General features: G+C 36.7%; 1 protein-coding gene across 6 annotated transcripts in view; it reads left to right on the top strand.

The window, feature by feature from the left end:
• The window catches only part of dachd (dachshund d), a 99,674-nt gene extending 87,996 nt beyond the window's left edge, over positions 1-11,678 (top strand). For 3 of the 6 annotated variants that reach the window (XM_079463494.1, XM_079463498.1, XM_079463495.1), the window contains 4 exons: positions 1,518-1,665; positions 4,204-4,347; positions 5,412-5,480; positions 9,575-11,678. In XM_079463494.1, the coding sequence (XP_079319620.1) occupies positions 1,518-1,665; positions 4,204-4,347; positions 5,412-5,480; positions 9,575-9,615 (402 nt within the window). In that variant the 3' untranslated portion in view covers positions 9,616-11,678. The remainder of the gene's footprint in view (positions 1-1,517; positions 1,666-4,203; positions 4,348-5,411; positions 5,481-9,574) is intronic. The other 3 variants (XM_079463499.1, XM_079463497.1, XM_079463496.1) reach the window with 2 other exon arrangements.
• Positions 11,679-15,494: the final 3,816 nt, after the last annotated feature.

The following is a 15,494-nucleotide window of genomic DNA, read 5'->3' as shown; positions in this document are numbered from 1 at the left end:
TTCATTTTCATAAGGGCTTTTATTAAGATATCAGCAGATCATGCAACGCGTGTACTTTTCTGAAAAAGCACACAAGAATTGATAAGAGTTCCATAAAGGAAAGAAGGAGGCAGGACCCGGTGAACATAAAACAACTTTTAATATAACAAAAACAAACAATAAAACAAACTTAATTTGCCGGCAGTTACCTCACAGCCGACTGCCTGCCACACAAAAACACAACATAAAGTCCTGGGCTGGTCCTCTCTCGTCGTACCCTCCTGTCGCTCATACTTTTATGCTCCTGGAGCTCCTCCATGAGAGATGGGAGACCGGTTCAACGAGCAGCTGACGCTCATCATCACTCGCGTCACCGGCCTCGGCCGTTCCCTCGCGGCTCTCGTCCCGCATTGCTTGTTACAAGGAATTTGAATTTGAATCTCAAGCATCCGATTCCTATTCCTTTTGTTTCCGATCCGATTCCTAGCCTTCCGATTCCAAATTGGAAATTATTTTCGATTCCCAACCCTACTTAAAACAAATACACAGTCCTGTATATTTTCAGCATAATTCCTTTGATCACCAATGTGGTTATCATGCAAGCAAGAAGCAGTCAGAAAGATGAATGAAGTTGATTAGCAGCACCTCTGAGACTAATGATGTGGGTACAGTATAGGGAGTGAGAGGTTTACTCATTGCTCCCGTGATATGACCATCAGATCTATCGTGATACTTTCTGCCCCATTGTTAATTAGCAGGACTTAGTTCACTCAGTCATCTTTAATCATGATTTCAGAGTAATGTTTTGATTGAACATTCACACACAAATCAACAAAGCCAGCCCAAGCATAAAATTGAGATAAAGCAACTTAGTCTAAATTGGGGTCACAAGAAGGAACAATTAGTATGATATAGCCCATTGCATTTGGCTTAATTGCATGCGTACGGGGAATAATTGTTTTGAAATGGTCACCGTGCTGTTCACGCAGCGAATTTCACTAAGTGTTGTTTTGAGAAATGCAGCTGTTTAGAGCTACAGTATGTGTGTTTTTATATTTAAGATAGTACAAGACTTCACAAATAAACCTGAGAAATTGGTGTGATTGTGGGTCGGGTAGACTCGTTACATTTGTGGAAATGTGGTGCACACTTTAGTGACAGAAATCTGCTGTTAGTGGCTGTTCATCAATTTACACATTGAGGCAATAACAGTGTTAAAATAAGCATCATTGCAAGCACATCACTCTCGCTCTGGGTGCTATTCAGCCAATCAGAATACATTCTTGGCTTTGCCTTCTGATGTCACATCATTGTCAATCGCTTGAATAGATGTCTGCTTTGTAGGTTTTAAATGTTTTTTTTTTATATTCTGTGTGAATTGTAAAATGTGTCTATGCAAAAACACTTACATGATATCTTATCACCTAAACTATGAAGAACCATTTATTCAAAATAAAGTAATTCATTCACGCAGGTAACTGAGTCATGAGGAGGTGTAGTGCGTGTGGATTGTAAAGTATGTTTGTCTCCTGACGCAGGGTTTGCTGAAGGTAGCGATTGATAACGCTCGCGCACAGGAGAAACAAGTGCAGCTGGAGAAAACGGAGCTGAAGATGGAGCTGTTTAGAGAGAGAGAGCTCAGAGAGACCCTGGAGAAACAACTGGCTGTTGAGCAAAAGAACAGAGGTGTGTAACAACCACACGTACCTGTAAATCCAACACATGCACACAATTCATCGCATTTCCAGTCTGTTGTCCAGTTACAGTATTATTGGAAATAAATCAGAAAAGTCGATTTACTGCAAGTTTTTCAGTAAGTTGTGAATACCCTGTTATGTTAGATAAGCAGATAAACTAAGAGCCCTAATAAAACACACACCTATTAAAGCTCGGGTGGTTTAAATTTAGCGGCATCTAGTGGTAAGGTTGCAAATTGCAACCAACGGCTCACTCCACCGCTCACCCTTTCCTTTCGAAGCACTACGGAGGCTGTCACAGGACTAAGATGTTGTCAAGTTTTGGCTTCTTTGCCAAAGGAGATATGAACTTGGGTTTTTCTGCAACTACGGGCACTTTTGACTTTTTTTAAATAAAAAAAATCTACCACTGTAAATTGTATTAGTCTGTAATGCATACAAAAAGGTCAACAAAATCGCATGGAGTCAATAAGGTTATAATCTGCGGCAAAGACATGTTGCGGAAATTACATTATCGCTAATGTTGTGGCTAATTGGCAGCTAGCAATCTTAATATACAGGAATTAAACAGTAACATACATTTATTTTTTAAATGTAGTTCAAAGATCAGAATTACTAAACTGTATGGTAAGGACACACAAGGAATATTGACACATAAAACATGATATGTACCTTATAATTTTGGGATCTTGTGAGTGAGGTAGTGAGGTGGCCTAATCTGTCAGCAATGTGGTGATGTTCTAATGTTTGTCTTTGATTAAATTTCATAATAAAAGCCTTTTTTCATTGTTGCGGTAAGGACTCAAAAGTGTGGGACAGGCACATATACTTGAAAAATAAAATCAGTAAATAATATAAGATGCTGTAAATTTATATGTACTGTATATTAAACTATTCCATTTGAAATAATGGCAAATTGTAATTCAATTAACTTCAGGCTTTCCACAAGCAGGTTGTGAGTTCGATACCCAGGGGATCGCAGATACCTATGTAAAATGTATAGGATAATGCTATGTAAGTCGCTTTGGATAAAAGCGTCTGCCAAATGCCTAAATGTAAACTTATTTTACATGTCTTAACATTGTGACCAGACCTATAGATGCTTCATAATTTTATATGAAATCACATAATCATAAATAAAAAAATTGTCAAGGTGTGTAATGACAGTGTGAATATTCGTTAATGGGTGTTTCTGCAACTACATGAACTTAAGTTTAGATTTATGTCAAAATTTGTCATATTACGCTTTATAAATATATTCACACTGTCATTATACAAATTCTACGTAAGGGGACCCGTTGTGTACGTAGATAGAAATAAAAGTATAGGTAATAAAGCATAACGCTTTATTTTGTAAGGTCTTTAAACACCTCTGAAGACATACTTATGTATATTATATTGCATAGCTGTTTTGACTACAAATACCTAAATAATTATGGCAAACCCCCATGATGGCGGAAAATTGTGCACATACAAGCACAACTCACATTTAAGACCATCTGGTTAAAATAATAACTTCAAAGCATTGTTTTTCAAGGTGCAAATAGTGTAAAAGTACATGAAACCGATATCAAAATCAAAGTTACAATCTTGGTTGTTGATTATAGGCAAACTAAAGCACGCACGTCTCCGTCATAGTGCCAGATGATAGAGACAGGCTCATAAATTTAGCAAAATGAGTCATATTCACATTACGATCAATACACAAGCATATATTGATTAGGTGTGCAGAAGGACTTGTGGGATTACAGTATATTTCTGTAACTACACACGCAGACTACTTCTAAATGCACTGGGTGCATAAGAAAGATCCACACAGCCTTCGTTCAAGTAAATGTGGTTAAACAAAATATGAATAAGTAATTTATAGGGTAACTGTTGCTAAATGAGTCACAATATTTCTCAAGGGAAAGTGATGATTGGACTACAGATTTATAATAGTTTTGCTAATAATTTTCAACTCTCTTTGAGATTAAAAGCGATGTGTGCATTACAGATGGCCTCTAGTTACACACACTATTGTATTTTTTTTATTGCATGAACATAATTATGAATCTATATTTTGACATCAGTAAATGATTTCGAATATGCAGCGCAAACGTATTACTAAGTGTGACTTAATATGCTCATATTATATGTATTTATTCTACATAATGAATCAAATTGATCTTAATAAGCTAGTTTCACAGAAGGATCCTTAGAAATGCGCTTTGGCCCTCCAGCTTTATTCTGTTTAATATTCGGAGTGTCTTCTCTCCCTCTTTAGAGAAAGTTTCCCTTAACCCCATCTCATTAGCATTTTAACCTAGGTTAATCCAGGTTATCGCTGGCTCAATTATTCTGCTAATGACACAGTCCGTTTTCATTGAATGAGAAAAAAAATTCAAGCTGCAAGTTTCCTATGAATATTTTTTCCTTGACAGTAAAAATGGGCTTTTTCTCCTTAATTCTGCATATGAGATTTTATGACCAGTTTTACCTGCTTAAGCGGCAATAGTTCATCAACTTTAACTTTCTTTGTGTTCAGCAATCATTCAGAAGCGACTGAAGAAAGAGAAGAAAGCGAAGAGGAAATTGCAAGAAGCGTTAGAGTATGAGTCAAAGCGACGAGAGCAAGCTGAGCAATCTCTGAAACAAACGTCACCGACAGAAAGTCTCCGATCACTCAACGGTGAGACCTCCTCTGATGACACAGACATACAAAATTGAATGTGATCAAATGTGCTTTAATAAATTAGTTGCTGTATCTATTTATCATCACAAAAAATAAGTGATGCTGATTTGGTCTTGTATCATAAATCAGATAGCACAGGCACGTCTGTAAGATGTCTGCTAAAGACCTGGAAAACATCTCATAAACGTCTTAGATAAGGCAGTTTTACATACTTTCTAAATCATAAACATTTAACAAACAACTTCTTGATGTCTATATGACATCTCAGAGACGTGTTGCAGGTGAGTAAACAATCCAAAAATATGTCTTGCAGATGTAAATGCAGACATAAAAAAGATGTCTCCCAGATGTATGTGTGCCATCAGGGCATTAGGTTTGCTCACCGGTCAAATGTAAACATGTAAATGAAGTGACGGGCGGACTGCACATTTTCCTTCTGCTCAACAGATAGTTATATTACTGGTCATGAAATGTTTAAAAAAACTGGTAGTAAAAAAATATTTGTCAACAGAATGCAGATGGACCGATCAGCATTAAGAATTCCAGAGAGCCATATACAGGTCCAAATATCATTGAAATAACCTAGCATGATAAAAAAGCAAGCACAAGCATAAAATGTTGTTTAAAATCCACATGTTGACACTCTTACTGAAAAACTTGACACATTCGACCCAAATCTGGTTTAGTCTGAGTGATTGAGTGTTCGCTGTCAAAATTTCGTAGGCTGATTGATTTTGATGAATTTGAAATATGAACATATACATCTCACAGCTGTCTAAAAACTGAGCACATGAAGCGTTTATAGACCTTAAAAGGTTTAAGGTGTTGTAATAAAAATGTTGCATATAAAGTACTGAATTAGCCACATTGTAAGCTCGGGCTATGTGGCAAAAACACACCGCCCTGTTCAGTATTCGTATCCTCGCTTAGCCGGTGATCGGTCGAAACTTCGCCCTGACCCGAGCAATCCGCCCATCACGAAAGACGAGGTTAGAAAAACTTTCCTAATTAAGCACAGATGTCATGGATGTTTAATCGTCATTATCTTTTCATTTTGCCAGACTCGTTGACCCAGGAGATAGAGACTGACCGCAGCAGTGGCAGAACAGATGCTGAGAGGACAATACAAGGTACGTGTTTTTGAGGAGACAATAAATCTCAGCACAGCTCCGGTATATGAGCTTCGCTTTAACTCGGCCTGCTGTTCATGCATGCAGTCTGCCATCTGGGCCACAGATCCTAGAGTTCAAGAGGAAGGTCAAGATCACTTGGATCTGTCAAGAGAACATTTCTAGCCAGGGAAAATTATCTCATCCCGCAAAAGTGTGTGATGCGATAATGGCACACGGTCTGCTAGGTGGGAGACCTGACTCTTTGTGGGTGTGTGAGGGATATTAAGCAAAGGAGATTAAACATTAAACAAGCCCACTGAGTCAATTAAAATTGTACTTTTGTTTTGTAGTTTTTACCAGCGGGGATATATTAAGATATTATTAAGTTATGAAAACGAATTTTGTAGTATTTATACGCCGCAGTCTGGCTCGATAGATGAAGCTGAAAGATTCTTTGTATATAAGACACAGAATCATTTTAAAGATAGACCCCCTTGACAGTTCATTCCTGACTATGTTGTGGACCTCAGAGACCAATGCAATTTAATGAGCATAATAAGAAGTTTCATTATCCGAGGATGACCCACAGTGGAGTTACCTCACAGAAGCACAACACGCCCATTCAAATAAACACACACACATATTTTATGGGTTTACGCGTATTTATAGACGCGCTTTGGTCTGGTATCGTTGTAGTTGAATTGTAAGAGAAAACCCCTGAAAGATGTTTAATACACTCGCCTGTGTTTCAGTCACACTCTTTCAAACTACACCTTAAGTGTTGGACAGCTCAGATGTCTGTTTTAATTGTACCCAGCAGCACATGCGGTAGAAAAACTTTTGTCTTGAATGCTCTCAATTTCCCATTGAAAATACAGTACGGAAATTGCTGTGAAATGTGCGAAACGGCCCTTTAATACCTCATCACAAGTAAAAAGCCCCGTAACCCAGTTTGATTAGCCTAGTTAATTTTTGCAAGTGTGCTTGTGACGAAAAATCGGAGTAAAAATAAATCGAGATATAAAAAAGATAATGGTAACGTTGAGTGTGTGAGGGAAGAGGGATTTGTTTCTAAACCGATAATGATGGTTATGATGGTTCTTGTAACAATTAATCATAACCCTGTGAAATTGCTTGATTCAAAAGGTTAGTGTCATGTTAGCATAGTCTTTTATGTTAGCTTCAATTGCTTTTTTATTTTAGCCAACACATTCAGACATAAGAATCTTTTGATCTTGAAAAATTCTTATTAGTTATTGCAATAATTTCAAATGTCAATGTCCTTGACAAATCGAATACATAGCTGGCACCGGATGTGTGCATGTGTTTGTTTGTTTGTGTGTGTGGGGGAAATAGAATGCATGCCTGTTTAATTACAACAACCTTTTTGGTGTCCGTGTCAAGGGTACTGTGGCCTGCAAATAGTGTGGAATAATTACTCACGAATGGAAAAAAACATAGAAAAGATGCTGATAAATTACACTCGCATGTGGGGAGAAAAAAATTATTGCGATCCATATACAACAAACAAAGAGACGTGCTATAATTTCAACACTTGGCTGTTAAGGAAAAAAATAATAATGAGAGCATAATTTCAGAGAACTAATTATTTCTATTTGTCTTTTGTCACACTCTGTAATTCTGCTATATTAACACAGTCTCTGTTTATTAATTGCTTTTCCAGTGTTTTGAATCCGTTCCAAGAATAAGCTTGACTGTTTTTCCTGGCTCCGTGCTTTTAGGAGCCCATCTTGCCACTAATTCCTTGTGATACCGACCATATCTCCCCGGTATCTCCTCCGGATTCTCACCGCTCGCCTTGCGATGTTTTCTGCGAGTTTACACGACCCTGCGAGGGGAGATAAAGTTCTTTGTTGCAAGATTAAACATCAAAACAGTTAAAGTGAAATTAAAATTAAATGAATGAATGTCACTGAAGCAAAAAAGGCAGTAATTAATGGTTCCCTTAATTGTCTTCATAAAATATTTGCATGGGCATAATTTGCATAATTTGCATGTATTAATTAATCTTTCAAAGGAATTTTATGCTGAGAGAAGCCAAAATTTCCTTTGTTTTATTTACCATCTAATGAAATATTTATCCTCTTTAATGAACTTTTCATCTTGATTTGAATATAAAAATGCCAAAGTTTTAACATATTTTAATGAGGGGGATCTTTCATAAAACAACATGGCAGTCGTAAAATTTTTCCCACTCGAGAACATTTCCTGCCACTGTTTGCGCATGACGGTTTAGCTACACTCCATTAGATCCAGAATTAATATGCTAATTTGTCAATTTAAGATTAGCTCTTTATGAACTAACATGCTATCAAACATACTGAAATTAATTGTTTTCTCAAAACCACGAGCAATTGCGTTGCTTTCGTGTTTACACTAGTAATTCGCATTTTCATTCATTTGGTTCCGGGTTTATGTGTGCCATTATTATTTTAGTTTGTAGAATCAATAATTTCATTGAAATGTGCTTTTGTTATTTGATCTCAGGATGATGATCTCCAACAAATGAAGGCTCTCAGAATCAGGCGTTTGGATGATCTCATCTCATGAACTGATAATCTGATAACATCTGAATAATACCTCACATACGATGCTATGATAATAATTACAATATTTAACATTTTGTGACCAAATTGCTAATGGTATTTACAGTATTTACTAATATTAAGATTATCTATTTTTATTTAAAGTTTCCTCTCCCCTTTTAACATGTTTTATGCTATATACTCCTATGTCTTGAAATACTGTATATAGTTCATCCTCAGTTTAGTTATTATTTATAGTTGTGTGTTGCTCATCCCAGGACATTTGGACCTGTAATGACTTTTACTCATAACGCTACAGTGAAGCGGGTCATAGAGCAGAGCCTTTGAGACACAGGTCTTCGGCTGTAATTGGCTCTGTTGTTTGTCTGTGCCCAAAACAACTTCCTGTTCTATACATCAGCCACAGTCAATCGCTATACAGTATAACTGTATAGTAATGTGCATCAGATTCATGATAAAAATTATTGCTTATTACTTATTGGACCGTCAAACGATGCATTTTAATTTGATTAATTTACACGATTAGATGATTAATTAATCAAAGAAATCGCAATTAATTGAATACATCATTGTTTGCAGAGGAAAAGGCCCAGATGGGCTGTTTACCCAGAACATGTTGATTGAACATTGTGTTCCATCTGTCCTGTTTTTATATGGTTGGTCTATGTACACATATGTCAGATTACAATCTTTGTTGTTGATTGGTCAAAATTGTGCAAAGGGTGCTTTGCATTTAGGTGGTGCTCAGATTGAATCACTGTGATCATGGGAGTTTTCTTTTTTTACTTTTTATATAATGAATCGCAACAAAAATAACTTGTTCACTTGTTTTTTTATCAAAACCAAAACAGCATGTTTTCCAGCACACTTCTGCAACAGATATTCCTATCACCCCGATCATGTTATTTCATCCAATCACGGCCAATGTGTCACCACTTTATGTGTTTTGTTGTCGTCTCACTCATCAGGATTCAATTATTTAGTTGCATTGCCAGCGAGAGAAAACACTGCTTAAAGGCAGTGATGCAGCATTCCCGCACATGGAGGAAATGTTCTGGTAATAAACGTCAAACATAGCTCCTGAGCCATGCCTAACAGATGCGTTTACCAGCGGAGGCAAAGAGAGCTGCTGCCCGTTCAGGCATGCACACGCCATGAAAGATCTTTCGAAATGGACAAAGCTCATTAGATTGCATGTGTCAGAGAAACTGGAGCATTGCAGACGTAGCGGCTGCCATCTTTGCAAAAGATGTGTGATTTCTGAAGTGCTTTACATCATGAGTGCACTTTAGTGGTCAAACAAGCATGCCAGAACAAATGTCTTGAACATATGAGACAAGCTAATCCAGGGTTTAAAACGGTTTAGGTGATCCCTAAATTTGTGTTTGGATCGCATAACTGTTGCTAAAAGGTTAAATGTGTCATTTCAATACTTTCACTTCAAAATGCAGAGACAGTATAAAGTATGTACATTGGTTATAAACACTTCACATTTAAAATAAACAGTATGCTTATCATGTTTCTCTTCCTGTGTTTTATTGTTAGCAGATGGAAGACTTTTTCTGAAAACCACAATGATGTACTGATGGCGTGCCATTGAGGACCGGCGTTACATGTTATGAAGATTCTCCCGATTTGCCTCGCAGGGTAATTTAGTTACAGAAACAGGTCAAACGCTCATAGAGTTCCATCAGAGGTGTTTGCTTGGCCCTGTTGTGGAAGACGGATTGTGACAGAATTTAGTATTAGGACTCTTATTCTCACTGATATAAACGTTTCATTTTGCCAGTTGGGGGATTGGATATCATGAGTTGGCTGTTTCAAAGGTGACAATGTGAGCACAGTAAAACGTACCGCTCGGTACACTCGGTGATAATATTGACAACAAATTCACAGCACTGAAGATTTTTTATACTGTATTTAAACCAGCGAGAAAGCTTCGGAAAATAAATCTGATTCAGAGGTTTTGTTTTGTATTAAAAAGAGAAAAAAGCAGAATTCCTTAATGTCATAATTGTTTGCCAAGATGTTAAAGATCCAAACTCGGAGAGGAGCCTCTGACAAATGTGAATTTGAATATATGTTGATCAGCAGAAGTGACTAATAGTTGCTTTTAATGTTTTCTAAAATAGAAAAAAAAACAATCAAGTTTCATCATTATTTCTATCATTATTGTATATACAAGAACAGAAAATAGGTTAACTCACTCACTTTGGTATTTGTATATAATGTTCAAAGTTGGTATTGTGTATGCAGTAGATCTATTAGGAGCACAATACCAACGTTTATATTGAATTTATAGAATTGTTTTGTTTCTGAGCCATCATTCTTTCAATTCGCTGCCACTATGGTGAGGAAGCATGCAGGCATGTAAATGTGTTGTCCTGAATTCATGTTATTCAATAAATACTTAACTGTGCTGAAACATTCCGTACTTAGGGTTTATTCACTCACACCCAGAAAAAGCTGGTAAACACCACTATCTATAAACAGCTACATTTGCAGTGATATAAATCTGAACCATATGGATTGATTTCAGCATTTTCACGAAAACGTTGTAAAGATCATTGCGCTCAATTCAGTGTGTTTCCCTCGGTTGGTCGGCCCCTTATAACTAATATTCATTGTGTCACAGTAAATAGATATTTAGTATTCCAGTCAGTGGTTTCAATACAGGGTAACAGATTTCCATCTTAACGTTGCAGACAAAATAATATTAGCCCATTAAAAAAAGTTAAAGGACAAGATAGAAAGAAGATTTTATGTCCAGCATGGATATGATTTGAAAAAATGCATATTCAATTTAAATTATATCAACAAACTGAATCATAACAATCTAAATTTGTTTATATGTTTTTAAAGAAGTTTCTTCCAAGTTGTAAATTAAGTTGTATTTTTAACAATTTGCAAACAATGATGGGAAAATCCTTTTTCTTACAATTAACTGCAGCCTATAAAAAGGCAAAAATAAAGTAATTATGGCGATCCGAATCTGTCAGTTTTAAACAAAGACCGAAACAATTTAGCTTCGCTTGTTTGAGTTTAAAATGACACCGCGCCAATTAATGGTAGGCTGTTATTGAATAATAAAGCTTTTTTCATTGTACCTCGCAGATCATAATGATGATGATGGTGATAAGACACTTATTGAATAATCAAGCAAGAAGTTGTTTTGAAAGGATCCTTTACTAGAAAGACGTATCAAATGTTACGGGGCAGCTATTTATACTATAATCATAGACATTATTTTGTCACACATTTGTTTCCCTCTGTAAGAATTCAAATGTTTATTGTGTTAAACTAAAGTATCTTTTACCTCATCAACGAGGACTTGCCTTTTAGTTTTTTCTTTCATGTGAAGTAAACACTGTAGCAAGATTTATGAACATATTGTTTCTTATTTCTTTCTATGGCAGTAAAGCAAACGTATAAATATTGAAATAACAAGGATGTCTTGTTTTAAAGTGCTTTTCCCTCTTTTCTGATCTTGTCTTCTGTAATAAGAGCGTGTGTGTGCGTGAGCGTGTAGGTGCTTGTGTCTGCACACATGCATTTAAGCGTGTCTGTGGAGTGTTGCATGAGTGTGTGTGTGTCTCTTTTCTAATCTATGTTGTCAAACATGGTAATAAAATATTTGTGAGTCAATGATTATTAGACTTTAATTGTCATTATAAACAAACAAGAGTGAACGATTGTTAATGTTATTAAAAGTACGACCTCAAGATATTAAATCTTTGGCATTTTATGAACACATTATATAAATACTTAAGCATTTATTAGTGTTGCCTTACCATCAAATGTCAATGTGTTTAATGGAGTTGAACACACAAATGTAACATATGAATTTACCATTGTTAAGTCCTTTGAGAATCCTCCTCTAGAAACAAAATTTCAGCTGCATACAAATCACCGCATGTAATATTGCATAAGCAGCATGCTAATATTTTAATCTGAAGGGCAATCAAAATTGTTCATGGTTGAGTTGTAAAACATGTGTTACTGAGCAATGACAATATCTAGCAGAATAAAGTCACTCATGCTCAGTACAGTGAGCACGCATTCTGCTCAACACATGATTGAGAAATAATGCCTTTCCTTTTTCCAGCCGAATGGGCAGAATATTCCTGGGAAATGCCTCACTCAAAATGTGCATAAAAACTATAATCTCTTCATTTCTCTTTAGGTTATGTATTGATAAACTGTTTTGCACTAAATTTTTCACCCAGGTTCACCCAAAAATAAACATTCTTTTATCATTTACAAAGCCTCAGGTCATCCCAAAGCCGGAACACAAAAGAAGATATTTTGAAGAATGCTGGTATCCAAACAACATCGGGCCCATTGAACCACTAAGACATTTATCAGAATATCTTCTTTTGTGTTCCACAGAAGAAAGAGCCATATACAGATTTGAAACATATCAAAGGTGAAAAGATAATGACTGAATTTTTATTAATGGGTGAACTTTCCCTTTAATGTTGCCTCGGACTGTGTCGCTCACTAGACTGTTTTGAACCTAATTGATATTTGTGTTTTTTCAAATGTATAAAAGGTAGCCAGAATTGACACTGAATGACAATTCCCCGTCGTAAGCAATTCTGATGAAAATGTGTTGACACAGCATGGCCATGCACAGGTCCATTTTGCATGCCTTTGAAAGCGTGGCTGTAACAGAGAGCCTTCGAGATGAATAATTGACTGATCTCTGCATAATTCAACACAGCATTGTAAAAATTCAAGGTCTGGAACGTTTCATGTTTTTCTTCTTTATTGAAAATGAGGTTAAAGTTTCTATCAACCTTGGAAAAACTACATATAAAGTGGCAATCAATGGCGACTGTAATTCAAGTTAGGCTTTTTCACCAGCATAAAAGGTTTCCGTCACTCACCGGTGAAACCTGAACTGTTGGGGTTTGATGGAGTGAAGAAGCCACAAATGCGTTGTTCATCAGCTTGCTTTTTCCTCATCCGCCTGCTTGTTTAAATGTGTTTTACTGTGTAAATTGGAATAGACGTGATATCAGTATATTGTACAATAATCCATCTTCATCTCTTTATCTGAGAATATGATGTATTTCCTCTCTTTCATACAGAAATGTACAGTAGTTACGAGCTGTTTAATGTCTTGTTCTGCTCCAGATATTTAAGCGAGGTTTGGCCCTCCAGCTAGCTGTTTCATATCGCTGCACATACTTTTATAAATTCATTTCAGTACGAACATGACTTTGAGGCACAAACACCAAAATATCCACGGTGCCGTAATCGTGCCCCATGTCGAGCTCATTTATGAGCATTGCTCATTCTAAACATGGACCGTGTCAATGTCATCACTTTGGAGGCATATGAAGGCATACAAAGACATCCACACGTCTTCACACATTCACACGTCTCTTGCACCCTAATTTGGACTACCGATCGGTTTAGTGCAGATGAAGATTTCTGTTCTGTAAATGTTCACTTAGGTTGTCTTGTAATAACTCTCGCAATGAATATTCAACACACTCTTATTAGGAAAAAATCACTTTACTTTTAACACCAGAGTAAAGTTTGGGGAGAATCATGATAAAAGATATTTTGGAAAATTTACCCAAGGGTACATTTTCAAAGAGAGAGTAAGAATCTTGTGTACTCTTTACTGTACATTTTACTCCTACAATAAAATGGACAGTATTTTCCCTCTTATGCTGCAAAAATTAAAAAGTGCCATTACTAGTCCATATGCCTGAAGTGCTATACTTAATGTTGGTGATGCCCATAGACGTAATTTGAGTCATTCTTTATGAAAATCCCTTGGAAATGTGTCATCATTATTTAAAAGTTGCACCCACATCTGTGTAGCATCATTTCGGCATTTGATACTATTCAAATGTGAAGAGGCTTTAAACGGATAGTTCATCCAAAATGTTTAATTATTCATTATTTACTCGCCCTGTATGCATTTCTTCGGCAGAACACAAAAGAAGATATTTTGAAGAATGCTGGTAACCAAACAACACTGGACCCCATTGACATCCATTTAATGACACAAAACCACGGAGACATTTTTCAAAATATCTTCTTTTGTCTTCCACAAAAGGAATAGGTGTATAGAGGTTTTGAACCACATAAGGGTGAATAAATGATGACACAGTTTTATTTTTGGGTGAATCCTCTGAACCAGGGTGAGAATGTAGTTCTTGTGGCTCGTGATAGTTTAGGGTCTTTATGATGAAGTCTCTATAGCATCAATTTTAAAATGTAGCTGTCCTGGAGTATTAGTGAAACCAGGGCCTTGAATCTATAATGTGTATTTGACTTAAAAGATGAAAACACAGAAGTCTTGATACGCTTCTCCTATACAGTGCAGTTGTGTTCATTAACAAATAACTAGACTTCGTAGCACAAATAAATGCTCATTTATTCCAGCAATAAAATGGCAGATAGCAGCAGTTGCGCGTTGACCCCCCGCCCACATGTTTATCCGAATGCTAGTTAATGTTTCATACACGTTGAGGTTTATAGTTTATTTTCAGACAAGCGTTTCCTTTGCACGTCCAAGACGCCAATTAATACCTGTTTCAAAGGTACACCAAACCGTAACATTGGTTTTGTCTGAGCCTTTGTTAGTCAGACATAATTACTCGTCCTCATTTGACATTCAGCACAGTTCGTAAAGTAAAAGGTATCAAAGACTCGCCGGCCATGTGACTGTTCTTCATCTGCTCATCTTTTAGTCGGCGAGGAAGGAAATCGCACAGGCTTGATTGAACACAAGATAGACTTAATGTCATCTAATCAGAAAGACCATTATGTATTAGTGGAACCACCAAACAGAATTATCTGACAAGGGGCAGGCCACATTATCTAAATTAACATTTTGCAAGCATGAACATGCAAGGCCACAGTGGAAAATGAAAGGCTACAGGAGAGCGGCCTGCATTTAGACATTCGGGCAGTAATTATTAATTTATGCTTGTCTGTGGTCTTAATGAAAATGAAAGCCAGGAGAAAGGAACAGGGAAGGATAATGTGCCGTGAAATTGAGTTTCATTTGTTCGGGGGCCACCTTTTAACTTTTTCTTTCTTCCCAGGAAATGAAACCAACCGGAGTTCTTGTGTGTTTTTCCCCCACACACCCACGCCGGCCCCCACCACCCCCCCGTCCAACGCTCCACTCGGAGACTTACACACATCTTCCCAGCATAGACACACAGACAATCTCTTGACCTCTGTCAGTATCTGTAAATATCCTGTCTGCCTCTGTAATCTACTTTATAGAGCCTTGCTCCAATGACCATTATTTCTTCTTCAATAACAACTGCTCATGTTAGCACTTTGTGCTCCGCCAACTGATGATAGTGAGAACACAACCTATTAAAGATTACGTGCTGATGCGGCCGGTGAACAGTTCGGGTATTATGTCGGTAATGAATAGAAAACTGTGTTTTTTATTGTGTCTAATTATAATAAACCTTAGAAGTGTTCA

The sequence above is a fragment of the Barbatula barbatula genome (assembly GCF_947034865.1).
Source record: "Barbatula barbatula genome assembly, chromosome: 9".
Classification (NCBI taxonomy): Eukaryota; Metazoa; Chordata; class Actinopteri; order Cypriniformes; family Nemacheilidae; genus Barbatula; species Barbatula barbatula.
This window is presented reverse-complemented; position numbering and strand designations above follow the sequence as displayed.